Source organism: Triticum aestivum, chromosome 1B (assembly GCF_018294505.1).
Source record: "Triticum aestivum cultivar Chinese Spring chromosome 1B, IWGSC CS RefSeq v2.1, whole genome shotgun sequence".
Classification (NCBI taxonomy): domain Eukaryota; kingdom Viridiplantae; phylum Streptophyta; class Magnoliopsida; order Poales; family Poaceae; genus Triticum; species Triticum aestivum.
The window spans coordinates 409,942,896-409,957,068 of NC_057795.1; the positions used below are offsets into that span (position 1 = coordinate 409,942,896).

At 46.6% G+C, this 14,173-nt stretch overlaps 1 protein-coding gene across 1 annotated transcript; it reads left to right on the plus strand.

The window, feature by feature from the left end:
• The first annotated feature begins 3,005 nt into the window (after positions 1-3,005).
• LOC123091899 (glycine-rich protein 5-like) lies at positions 3,006-4,055 on the plus strand. The gene has a single exon (XM_044513515.1). The coding sequence runs from the start codon at positions 3,039-3,041 to the stop codon at positions 3,738-3,740; it is 702 nt and encodes a 233-aa protein (XP_044369450.1). The 5' UTR covers positions 3,006-3,038; the 3' UTR covers positions 3,741-4,055.
• The last annotated feature ends 10,118 nt before the right edge of the window (positions 4,056-14,173 follow it).

Genomic DNA, 14,173 nt, shown 5'->3' on the forward strand with positions numbered 1-14,173 from the left:
GATGCCCATGGCCCATGGTCTTCCGGGTCGTATCTTGGATGGGTCGTGGGCTTTTTGTGGGTCATCCATATACTTGGGCCTGCCTTGTATTTGTAGGCCCGACACACTCCATTGGAGATGCAACACTCTTGAAAGTTGTATGGCAGGTTGACTTTTATCTTAATGTATTTTAAAGTTTTTATAAGCAAGATGATATCCTACAAAGCGGTCTTTGGAGAACACACCTATATGAGCCCCACTACTGGTTATAGTATATGAGATTGGGTGATCTCTAGTAAGTTAATGAAACAGGCCAAGAGTGTGACTAATATGCTCCATCCGATGGGTCAGTCTTTGCCAGCTAGTACCGGTAAGACATTTGGTGAAACTTCTTTATACTAAACTGACAATTCAAGGCATAGTCCATTGTTTAGTTGTGAATGAGTGTAACTACTTGCTCTAGGTGGATATTCAACCTTGACTGGTCTCGACTGAAAATATTGGTATATAAAAACAATATTTGTAACAGAGGACAACACAATGAGCCTTCAAGATATGGTGGAGGATTGTTGAAATATAGGGTCGGCTTTAGGACCATCTAACAATAACAAAAAATCTCTAAGGGCTTTGTGAATGAGTTGAGCCAAACTAAGGCCCAATTCTTTTGCCAGAATCTGGGGATTCTCCCAGAATCCGACCTCTACCCAGCTTCTCCCAGAATCTTTGAGCCCCATTTGTTTTACAATCCTATCTAATTAGACCCTAACTAGATAGGATTGTAAAACCAAGGAGGCTCAAAGATTCTGGGAGAAGCTGGGTCGGGGTTGGATTCTGGGAGAATCCCCAGATTCTGGCAAAAGAACTGGGCCTAAGACATATGTCATGCGTGTGCTTAATTTTTGCCGGTCAGGAATCTGAGACGTCATATCATGGGTTGTTGCCAACTCAGACATGGGTCCAACACATCTCCTACCAGACCGCACCTACATATTGGAGGCATCGACAACCCTAGCAACTACCCAAGATCATATCACATCTGCTCTGCCTCCACATGTACTGCCCACCGCCACTCCTCCCGTTATTGTTGTTGTCGGTTATACCATCCCTTCCATCGCGTGCATAGCTATACAAGAGAGCGGGCCTCCGGAACCCCGCCTTTTGAGATCATGTATGGGAGAAGCGCGATTATCTTTTTGGGGATCGTCTCCTACGCGACTGCTCGCCATCATTCGTCTACTTCATCTATGTCCGCATCGGCGTTAACATCATCATGTCCACCGAAGCCGAGAAGCTCGCTGCCGAGAAGAAGGCACCCAATTATGATGCTGCACGACTGCAAACCGCACTACTTGAGGGTATAACTCGTTTATCCCGCTCTTATTTATTTCTCTGTTTGTCGTACTAGCTATCTAACTAGATGTTTCCGCTATATGCGTAGTACATGCCTATCTGGTTAGATTTCAGTATGTGATTAATTAATACTATCCATGCCATGTTCATGATTTATTTCTAGATTAAATTAATCAAAAAATTGCTAATATGCTTGACACACATGCCCACCGATGACCTAGAAGTTCCACCGGGACGGAGGCTAGACAGGGAGAACTTTATTCCATCTTCAAGGAGTCGCCACCTCGTAGAAGCCATAGACAAACTAAAAACACTAAAATGATGGATGAAACCTCCCCCCAGCAAGGGTCGTGATCCCCGTGTGCCTCCATGGCCTAAGGACACTAAAGACGATGCAGATCGTGGACGGCGGCGGCGAGAGGTAGGGAAGCCCTAGATGCAGGGGGGAGCGTTTGTAGCTTCCAGCTACTCTTTCTTCAACGATCACTAGTAGAAAAACAACTTTTAGTACCGGTTTGTAAGGACCTTTAGTGGACTAAAGGTCCCCCCTTTAGTCCCGGTTCAACACGAACCGGGACCAAAGACCCACCACATGGCACGAGCCGCGCCGTTGTCTGGGGGACCTTTAGTCCCGGTTGGTAAGGATTTTTTTATTTTTATTTTTAAAATAAAGCAAAAACAGCCCGCCTACTGGGCCGGCACGGCCTGCATACGACTAGAAACCCAAACTCTAGTTGGGCCAGGATGCAGGTCCGTACGGCCCAGTAGGCCTCCACAGGGCAGAAGACTTGCAATAGGCCCACAAAGGCCTGCTTAGAGAGGAGCTTGACACGGTAGCCGCGGCGGGGCTTATAAACCGGTGTGAACTCCTCTCAACTAGCGAAGTGGGATTAAACATTGTGCACTGTGGGTGGCAGCGCACCATCTTTAGTACCGCTTGGTGGCTCCAACTGGTATTAAAGGGGGGGGGGATCTTTAGTACCGGTTGGAGCCACCAACCCGTACTAAAGGCCACCACCTTTAGTACCGGTTGGTGACTTCAACCTGTACTAAAGACCCCCCCCCCTTTAATATCCGTTGGAGCCACCAACCCGTATTAAAGGCCACCACCTCTTTAGTACCGGTTCGTGGCACGAACCGGTACTAAAGGTTTGCCACGATAATGAGCGCCGCCCGCCTGGCCGTTGGAACCGGCACTAATGATTACATTAGTGCCGGTTCAATTGCAAACCGGGACTAATGAGTTTCACATTAGACCCTTTTTCTACTAGTGGATTCGCCACCTCCCTCCCGCTTCTCGTGGGGTTTAAGGCTCAATCAAGCTTTGGGTGTTTCCGTCGGATTGGAAGAGATCATAGGTTTGTACCTTAGGAGGTTGATGGATGTGGATTAGTTCAAGCGATTACACATCTTAATTAAAAACGAGTAAACCTCCAAAATTTCACCGCTGTCACCCACGATCTGCACGCAGTGCCTGCAACCAGAAAACAAACCAGTGCACCTAGCCCACGGGTTGAAACAGGCCTGCCCTATCGTGGATCCACGCATGTGTCATCTATCACGGACTCCTGTCCCATTCCGCCCATCTCCCGAAGAATACCACCATTGTCTCTCGTGGCGACCTCTATATAACGCCAAGACCTGATAGCCAGACTCACACACTCGCAGTAGCTAGCTAGGTGCTTGACCTACTACTGCTCGTGACCAATATGGCGTCCAAGGTGTCGGCTTCATATGGCCTCTTCCTTGCCCTTAACCTCCTCTTGTTTACAGTGACCAGTGCCTGCCCAAGCTGCGGCGACTCGGGCAACAATGGTGGCCAAGGGAGCAGCGGGGGCGGGAGAGGTGGTGGCGGTGGAAGTGGTAGCGGCAGGGGAGGGCATGGAGGCGGGGGCGGTGGAGGCCATGGAGGCGGCGGCGGCGGCGGATATGGAGGCGGAAGCGGAGGGGGTGGAGGAAGTAGCGGTGGTGGGATAATTGGCGGCGGTCCTGGTGGTGGGATCATTGGCGGCGGTCCAGGTGGTGGCATCATCGGAGGGAGCCCAGGTGGCGGGATCATCGGCGGCGGGAGCGGTGGTGGTGGAAGTGGCAGCGGCGGCGGCGGCGGGTATGGAGGAGGAGGCGGCGGCGGGACGAGCGGGTGGTACGGCAAGTGCCCGACGGACGCGCTGAAGCTGCACGTGTGCGCCAATGTGCTGGATCTGATCAAGGCGAAGGTGGGCGTGCCTCCGTTGAATGACCGGTGCTGCCCGCTGCTCAACGGGCTCGTCGACCTGGACGCCGCCATCTGCCTCTGCACCGCCATCAAGGCCGACGTGCTAGGCATCCACATCAACCTCCCGATCCACCTCAGCCTCATCCTCAACTTCTGTGGCAAGGGCGTCCCGACTGGCTTCATGTGCCCTACCTAATCCCGGTGATCCTATTGAGTTCGCGTTTGATCTCCCAGAAGGAGATGAGAGAGGTCACGTCCACTCATGCATGCATGATCTCAACGAAGTGCATGCATGCGTTCAATAATCAAAATTGTTGCTTTGGTTTAGTTGTTTTATTATATATTTTTTCGTAAACTTTTGAGTCATAGCTTGTGGTAGTTACCATTGCATTTTGCTTTGCGATGGAATGTGGCCGTTTGTTGTTGGCGTTGTTGTCGTTACATTATCTTTTCCTAATTTTTGAATTTGAAAGATGCATAGCATCTAATGAATTTGATTTAGTATTTCCAAGATACAACATAGTAACCTGTGATTGTTGGATCCGAGTCGAGGGAAATTTGACCAAACTGCAATCCATTGTCTTTGTTCTTAGACCTTCTATTTCTCTATGTTACGAAAATCATAAGCCTCATCTTCAAATGCAGTTCAATTACAATGTCACATCATTTTTATAGTTCCTTCCCCCGTAAAGAAATATAAGAGCATTTTGATTAGTAAAATAATGATCTAAACACTCTTATATTTCTTTACAGAGGGAGTACAAGACATAACATGATACTTGCTTATCATACTACAGTGGAAGAGGTCTTAGGCTAACTCGTTGTACCAATACAAACCGAGATTTCAAACCTAAAAAGTAGAATTTGACCACTCGGGCGAACTAAGCATAGCTTAGATGGTAGGTTTCTTGTGGGAGAGGATTTGTGGTAGTAGGGACATGGCCCGACCCTTTTTTTGTTTTTGATTTTTAATCTTTTATATCTTTTGAACCAAAAGTTCAAATTAAGTTTTGTTTGCATTTTCGTGTTTCTTCTGACAAGGGCTTACAAATAAATTCTATTCGATTACATCTTGTTGAGTTTTGAAAACTTCGATAACTTTCAACTGTTAAAACTTGGTACGATTGAATGACAAAATCATAAGTTCAGAAACTAAGATGTTAAACATGGTGTCTCATCGTGCGGAATCGAACGGCTTTGAGGATCGGGAGGCAATCCGGCATGGCTGGCAGGTACGTGCCCCACACCTGCGAATTTTTGGGTTTCTTGTGGTGGAACAAACTCATCCGAGTTCGAGGCCTAAACTTGGCACGGGTGTTCGCGTATTTTCTGAATTTATTCCGGGCTCTTCGGTGCTACTGTTTTAGTGGTATGATGTGCCTGTTGACTATGAGATGTTTGGATGGCTTCATCTATCTCAAAATCTGCCGGTTAATTAAGGTCTCTCGGAGGTGCTTGAAAGGATAATGTGCGTACATATGTTTATAGAAATGAGTGTGTGCACGTCTTGTGAGCGTCGGCGTACTGTGTTTCTTTAAATAAAAAGGAAAAAAAAACTTGACCAATGGGGAGCGGGGAGCGAAGAGTGCAAACCTCATGCTCTAAAGGCATCTCCAACGGCAACCCGCAAATTTTCTCCCGCATCCGTCCGCAGACAGGGGGACAAATCCGCGGACACGAATACGGGAGGCCGCCATCCAACGCTGCCTTCATACATTTTAAGCGCTTTTTCAATAAACCGGATGAAATTCATGCAAACACGCCGGATTTCATACAAACAAGACGGATTTCATACAAACATGGCAGATTCACTAGATTTCAAACATTTAGAGAGAGAAAACGATCCGACCATATACCTATCCTACACACCGGCGGCGCCCGGCGTCCGAGCCCTTGTCGTCCTCCATCTGTCGTCTTTATTACCACCGGCGATAAGACCGATGAAGTGAAGATGCAGTCTCCGGCGAGGAAGATTAGAACACGGGAGACGGACCGGCCCACATGGGACATAAGGTCGTGCTGCCTCCCGTGGCCTACTCATCCTCGAAGGAGTCCGCGGCCTATCTGTCGTCGGTGGATGTGAGGTCCATGATTGAAATGATGGCGCCGGTGTTGTCGTCGTCCCACCAGGCCGCCTGATAGTTTGTGGGCGGCACAACTGGCGTTGTTCTCCTCCGCGATCGCCTGCAGTTGTGCCTCCACGGCGGCCGCTTCCTGGCAAGCGGCGGCTTGAGTGCGGACTGCATCATAGATGGCACGCCGCTCCACGACAAAGTTGGGGTTCACTGCGGCTATCGCCGCCATGGCCTCCTTGCTCACTCGCTCGCTGTAGATCTGGCCCTCCGCCAGCTAGTGCTACTCCAGGAGGAAAAAGTCGTATTGGCATTCCTCCTGCGCATGCTAGAACATCGACAAAGGTGCAGGCGCAGGCTGCACCTCCGCCATGGCAGCATTGTAGTGCCCCTGCGCCTGGCCCATGGTAAAGCCGGCGTGCACACGAGATGCGGGAGTCGGGACGGTATCGTCCGACCCCGTCTCCATCATGGGGTTGTCCTCTTCGTCGAAGACCTTTGGCAAGTTGTCCAGCAAGCCGGCCTCGATCCTCCTAGCATGGCGGCGGCAAGGGCGTCCACTGCGTGCCTCATCTCAGTGGAAAGGCTCTCCCACAGAACTTTGCCGCCTACAGTCATGGCGGATGTAGTGCAAGGATGGAGGATGGGGAGCAGCTTGTGTTGTGGAGTGGAGTTAGCCGGGTGTGCTCGCCTTAAAATAGCGGATTCTGATGAGGCCAGGCGTCCGGGTGCATCAATATGTGGCACCGGAGTGGATTTCTTGGCAGGCGAGTCTACTTAATGGCAGCATGAGGATGGACGGGGCATTAAACGTTTATGGTAGATAGTTGGCCCGTCCCATCCAGTCACACGTCTCCGGCATTGAATAGGTGCGGAGAACGGAGATGCGTCGCGGGCGGTGCCCTCGACTAGCGTGTTGCTTCAATGGCAGAGGCAATGAGAGGTAACGTCCACCCTGTGTCGTCTTCAATGTGTAGTGGCATGAATGTGGGCAGCTGGCGCTGGACAGGGACACGCGAGCGAGATGGAGGATGGGGTTTGGGTGGGGCCAGGGCAGTCAGAAGTGTCCGCAAAGCCCCCCTCCCCCCGCCCGGCGCATGTTTGTCTCCGATTTGCGACAGAAATCCCGTCAAGACCGCCCGGCGCACCAATCAAGACCCGCTTTGGATGACTTACGCGGTCCGGACAACACGATCCGAACGGATGCAGGAGGTTTGAAGGGGAGATGCCCTGACTACTTGGTCCTGTATAGGTAGCCTAGTCACATGGCGATCTTCCTCTAAGCCCAAGAAACAAACTTATCCATGAACATTCGAACCCAACCCTGACAATATTTTTTTGAGGGTCAATCCTAACAATATTGGAAGACATTTTTGAGCGCATCCTTAGAGATCAGAGCATCTAGAGCTGGACTTGGTAAATCCGGGCCCTCAAACGCCCACGGATGTGCCCGGACGCATCCACGGACAGCGACCGGGCACTCCTCAAATTGTGTCGTCCACATCCGTGTCTCTCATATCCGAACCCCTATATCCATACTATATCATGCAACGCCAATGAAACTATGTAGATCAGCTCCGGACATAGAAATTGCACAATAGTTCACCAAAAGATCCACCAAAGTTCACATAAACGACGAACAACTTTATACTACAAATAAAACTTGGAATTAAAATTGACTTCACCACTTTTGGGCCGGCCCTTTCCCCTTCTGGTCGCCGATGTAGGCGTACCCGTCGGCAGATGGTGGAGCATTGTCCGATTCATCAAAGGAGGAGTTGTGGTCGTCGGAGGGGGAGGAGTCAATGATGACGAGGCCCTTGAGACGATGGACGGCCCGGTCCTGTTGGCGCCTGAGGTTCGCCAGCCGAGCCGCCTCCTTCGCCTTCTCCAACGCCTCCCGCTCAGACTGCTTGATGTCAAGCCGAAGAGCCCTCACATTATTCCGGAGGAGCCACCGAGCATCCATCTCCGCCATCGTAAACGACCAACGATAGACCCATGCGAGGAGCCGCTGGTCCTCGTTGGGCTCCGCCGGTAACCCACGCCGGCGTTGGAAAGAGCTCTCCATAGCCTCCCTCTCCCTTACCTGCTGCCTCTTGCGGCGGGCGGTGCGCGCCTCCGGCTTTGGTGGGCGCGTCCAGGCGGGCGGGGCGGGAACAAGGACCCATCGCTGCCCATGAGGGGGAGTAGCAGCCGGCGGGGCGAGGGGACGGAGGAGCCGATTGCGCTTGCTGCCTGTCAGAGCTGCCAATGGACCGGGAGGGGCCAGCGCCGCGTCCGAGATGCGCCGGTAGGGAAGCGGCGGCTACGGTGAGGCTGCAGATCCGAAGATGCCCTCGTTCTCCACCTTGGACTGCTCCGAGGCGATGCGGAGGGCAAGCTCATACTCCGTATCCACCTTGTCGTCGGAGCGGCTGTCAGAGCTCGACATTGCGCTGAATTCAATCGGAATCGGTGAGGGAAGAGGAGAGGACGGAGCAAGAGAGGAGAGTGGGTGAGCTAGGGTTTCAGACCGACGAGGCCAGTGGGGGATTTTATGGGACATTGATGACCCACAAGTGTACGGGATCTATCGTAGTCCTTTCGATAAGTAAGAATGTCGAACCCAACGAGGAGCAGAAGGAAATGATAAGCGGTTTTCAGTAAGGTTTTCTGCAAGCACTGAAATTGTAGGTGATAGATAGTTTTATAATAAGATAAATAGTAACGAGTAACAAGTAAATAAAGTAAATAAGGTGCAGCAAGGTGGCCCAATCCTTTATGTAGCAGAGGATAAGCCTGGACAACTTCTAATAATGAGAAAGGAGCTCCCGAGGACACATGGGAATTATCGTCAAGCTAGTTTTCATCACGCTCATATGATTCGCATTCGGTACTTTGATAATTTGATATGTGGGTGGACCGGTGCTTGGGTACTGCCCTTACTTGGACAAGCAACCCACTTATGATTAACCCCTATTGCAAGCATCCGCAACTACAACAAAAGTATTAAGGTAATCCAACCATAGCATGAAACATGTGGATCCAAATCAGCCCCTAACGAAGCAACACATAAACTAGGGTTTAAGCTTCTGTCACTCTAGCAACCCATCATCTACTTATTACTCCCCTATGCCCTCCTCTAGGCCCAATAATGGTTAAGTGTCATGTAGTCGATGTTCACATGACACCACTAGAGGAGAAGACAACATACATCTCATAAAAATATCGAACGAATACCAAATTCACATGACTACTAATAGCAAGACTTCACCCATGTCCTCAGGAACAAACGTAACTACTCACAAAGCATATTCATGTTCATGGTCATAGGTGTAATAATATGCATTAAGGATCTGAACATATGATCTTCCACCAAGTAAACCAATAAGTATCAACTACAAGGAGTAATCAACACTACTAGCAACCCACAGGTACCAATTTGTGGTTTTGGATACAAGATTGGATACAAGAGATGAACTAGGGTTTGAGAGGAGATGGTGATGGTGAAGATGTTGATGGAGATTGACCCCTTCCCGATGAGAGGATCATTGGTGATGACGTTGGTGATGATTTCCCCCTCCCGGAGGGAAGTGTCCCCGGCAGAACAGCTCTGCGAGAGCCCTAGATTGGTTCCGCCAAGGTTCCTCCTCGTGGCGCCGGAGTTTCGTCCCGTAAGCTTGCCCCCGATTTTTTCTAGGGTAAAAGTGATGATATAGCAGAAGATGGACGGCGGAGGCCCACCAGGGGGCCCAGGAGATAGGGGGCCGCCCTATAGGGGGGGCGCCCCCTGTCTCCTGGACAGGGTGTGGGCCCCTGGCCTATTTCTTTCGCTCAGAAATTCTTATAAATCCCGAAAAGTTGTTTCGTGGAGTTTAAGGACTTTTGGAGTTGTCCAGAATAGGTTTCCAACGTTTGCTCCTTTTCCAGACAGAATTCCAGCTGCCGGCATTCCCCCTCTTCATGGTAAACAGTGTAAAATAAGAGAGAATAGCCATAAGTAATGAGATATATTGTGTAATAACTGCCCATAATGCAATAAATATTGATATAAAAGCATGATGCAAAATGGACGTATCAACTCCCCCAAGCTTAGACCTCGCTTGTCCTCAAGTGGAAGCCGAAATCGGAAAATATGTCCACATGTTTAGAGATAGATGTGTCGATAAAAAATAAAATACGGACATGAGGGCATCATGATCATTCTAATAACAACAAGATATATAGATTTTGTCATATGATTTCCTATGCTCAAGTAACAAGCAATTCACAATGTAAAGTATGGTTCAGAAACTTCATTGGGAACTAACAAACTATAATCTCAGTCATTGAAGCAATTGCAATTTATCATAACATCAGAAAGAGTAAAAAATAGAGCTTTCCAGCAAGTCCACATACTCAACTATCATATAGTCTTTTACAATTGCTAACACTCACGCAATACTTGTGGTTATGGAGTTTCAGACGGACACTGAGAAAGATAGGGGCTTATTATGTTGCCTCCCAACGTATTCACCTTTAGGTGATGTCAACAATAATGGCCCATGCTAACGAACATCCAATTGGATATGTATATCACGATCTTTCAAACACGAAGAACTTGCCAATGGATAAAATGAAAAAGGGAAAGGTGGAGATCACCTTGACTCAAGCACAAAAATAAAAGCATAAAGTAAGAACATGAAGTAAAAGATAGGCCCTTCGCAGAGGGAAGCAGAGGTTATCATGCGCTTTTTAGGGTTGATGCATAAAATCTTAATGCAAAAAAACGTCACTTTATATTGCCCCTTGTGTGTGGACCTCTATTATGCAGTCTGTCGCTTTTATTACTTCCATAACAAGTTCGTACAAAGCTTATTTTCTCCGCACTAATAACTCATACATAATTAGAGAGCAATTTTTATTGCTTGCACCGATGACAACTTACTTGAAGGTTCTTACTCAATCCAGAGGTAGATATGGTGGACTCTCATGGCAAGACTGGGTTTAAGGGTATTTGCAAGCACAAGTAGTATTTCTACTTGGTGCTAGGAATTTGGCTAGCATGAGGGGGAAAGCCAAGCTCAACATGTTCGGAAGGTCAATGACAACATACTTTAACTGAGATGTGAGAAAACATAAACCATTACGTTGTCTTCCTTGTCCACCGTCAACTCTTTTAGCATGTCATACTTAATGAGTGCTCACAATCATAAAAGATGTCCAAGATAGTGTATTTATATGCGAACCTCTCTTCCCTTATTACTTCCTGTTAATTGCAATGATGACCAAGGCTACGTTCATCAACTCCCAACAATTTTTATGCCTCATACTTTCTATGTGTGAAGTTATCACTATCCATAAGATCAATATGAACTCTTTTATTCTTTCTACTTTCTCAAGATCATAGCACATAGCAAAGCCTTTGACTCAACACTAATCTTTATTATAGATAGCTCGCGGACTCGAATACAAAAAGAGATCACAAAGCAAAACTCAAACTACTTGATATCAGAACTTCAATCTACTAGAGCAAGATACTACTAAAAGGATCGAGCTAAATAAAACGGTAAATATAGGAGTGTGATGGTGATACGATACCGGGGCACCTCCCCCAAGCTTGGCAGTTGCCAAGGGGAGTGCCCATACCCATGTGATTATTTATCCTTCTTCACGGTTGGTGTTATGATCTTCTTGGTGATGATGCCGTTCAGAATGCGGTTCTCCTGCTCAAGCTTATTGACTTGTTGTTTGAGATCCATAATTTCTTTACGGAGCTTGCCCGTAACGGCCAAAGATCCTTTTACCCAAGGATGCTGCATAGCTGTTGGAGAACAAGTGAAACTCTTTTTCATATTTTCATAAGAAAGAAATCTAGAGTTGGAAGGGATGACCGAAGTTGGAATAGCCACGCTCGGTAGTTCCCCCGTCATAAATTCTGCTCGGAGACAAGAGGTGACTTCTTGATCTTCTTCCATGGCATTTATCCTTTTCAAATCAGCCTCCATCTCATCCTCCGTTGATGGTCCAAAGTGGTAGGCATCGTTATTCTCTCCTGGTCCTGGCGTTGGGTGAGATACCCGGCTCTCCCAACTGACTCCTGAGAAGACATCTTGTTTAATTCTGCAACAGGAACATCTCAAAATGAAAACAGAGGATAACTGCGTGATACGGTGGTCAAAACCTTCAAGAGTATATATAATGAATTTTTATCGACCAAAATACGTAACGTGCAAGAAAACGGAGTCCGGGAGGCACACGAGGTGCCCACGAGACAGGGGCGCTCCCTACAGGGGGGGTCCACTCTCGTGGGAGCCTCATGTCCCTTTCGGACTACTTCTATCTTCCTAAAATTCTTAAATGTTCCAAAACTGATAAAAATTGCCATTGGAGTTGTTTTGGAGTCGGTTTACTTACCGTACCACATACCTATGCCTTTTCACGGGCTGGAACATTCTGGAAAGTGTCCCTTATGTATTCCTCAGGGGTTACGGTTTCAATAATATTAGTTTCAACATTGATAGGATTACCTGAAATATAATGTTTAATTCTTTAACCGTTTACCACCCTCGGATTTGTGCCTTCGAAGTTGTTGATTTTTATGGCACCAGAATGATAGACCTCCTCGATAATATAGGGACCTTCCCATTTTGAGAGAAGCTTTCCTGCAAAAAATCTTAAACGAGAGTTGAATAATAACACATAATCTCCTACGTTAAACTCACGCTTTTGTATCCTCTTATCATGCCAGCGTTTGATTTTTTTTTGAAAAGCTTGGCATTCTCATAGGCTTGGGTTCTCCATCCATCAAGTGAGCTAATATCAAATAACATCTTCTCACCGGCAAGCTTGAAGTCATAATTGAGCTCTTTAATAGCCCAATATGCTTTATGTTCAAGTTCAAGAGGTAAATGACATGCTTTTCCATAAACCATTTTATACGGAGACATACCCATAGGATTTTTGTATGCAGTTCTATAGGCCCATAATGCATCATCAAGTTTTTGGACCAATTCTTTCTAGATCTATTCACAGCCTTTCGCAAAATTAATTTGAGTTGTCTATTGCTCAACTCTACTTGACCACTAGACTGCGGATGATAAGGAGATGCTATTCTATGACTGACATCATACTTAGCAAGCATCTTATGGAAAGCACCATGAATTAAATGTGAACCACCATCAGTCATAAGATATCTAGGGACTCCAAACCTCGGAAAAATAACTTCTTTAAGCATTTTAATAGAAGTGTTATGATCAGCACTACTAGTTGGAATAGCTTCTACCCACTTAGTAATGTAATCAACAGTAACTAAAATATGTGTATAACCATTAGAGGCAGGAAAATGTCCCACATAGTCAAAGCCCCAAACATCAAATGGTTCAATAACAAGAGAATAATTCATAGGCATTTCTTGACGTCTACTAATGTTACATATTCTTTGACATTCATCACAAGATAAGACAAACTTACGAGCATCTTTGAAGCGAGTAGGCCAATAAAAACCAGATTGTAGTACCTTGTGTGCAGTTCTATCTCTAGCGTAGTGTCCTCCATAAGATTCAGAGTGACACTTACGTAGAATATGTTCTTGTTTGTGCTCAGGCACACAACATCTAATAACACCATCTACTCCTTCTTTATAAAGGTGTGGATCACCCCAGAAGTAATGTCTTAAATCATAAAAGAACTTTTTCTTTTGCTGGTATGTGAAACTAGGCGGTAAATATTTAGCAACAATGTAATTAGCATAATCAGCATACCAAGGAGCAGTATGAGAAGCATTGACGTCCGCTAATTGTTCATCAGGAAAGCTATCATTAATAGGCAATGGGTCATCAAGAACATTCTCTAACCTAAACAAGTTATCTGCAACGGGGTTCTTGGCTCCCTTTCTATCAATAATATGCAAGTCAAATTCTTGGAGCAAGAGAACCCATCTAATGAGTCTAGGCTTAGCATCTTTCTTTTCCATAAGATATTTAATAGTAGCATGATCAGTGTGAATAGTAACTTTGGAATCAACAATATACGATCTGAACTTATCACATGCAAACACAACTGCTAAGAATTCTTTTTCAATGGTAGCATAATTTCTTTGGGCAGTATCAAGAGTCTTACTAGCATACTGGATGACATTCAATTTCTTATCAACTCTTTGCCCTAAAACATCACCTACAGCATAATCACTAGCATCGCACATAATTTCAAAAGGTAAATTCCAATCAGGTGGCTGAACAATAGGTGCGGTGATCAAAGCTTTCTTAAGAACTTCAAGCGCTTCTACACAATCATCATCAAAGACAAAAGGAATATCTTTTTGCAATAAATTAGTCAGAGGCCTAGAGATTTTAGAAAAGTCCTTAATGAACCTCCTATAAAAACCGGCATGACCAAGGAAACTTCTTATACCTTTTATGTCCTTGGGACATGGCATCTTTTCAATAGCATCAACTTTGGCTTTATCAACTTCAATACCTCTCTCGGAGATCTTGTGCCCCAAGACAATGCCTTCATTAACCATAAAGTGAGACTTTTCCCAATTCAGGACGAGACTAGTGTCTTCGCATCTCTGCAAAACTCGATCAAGGTTGCT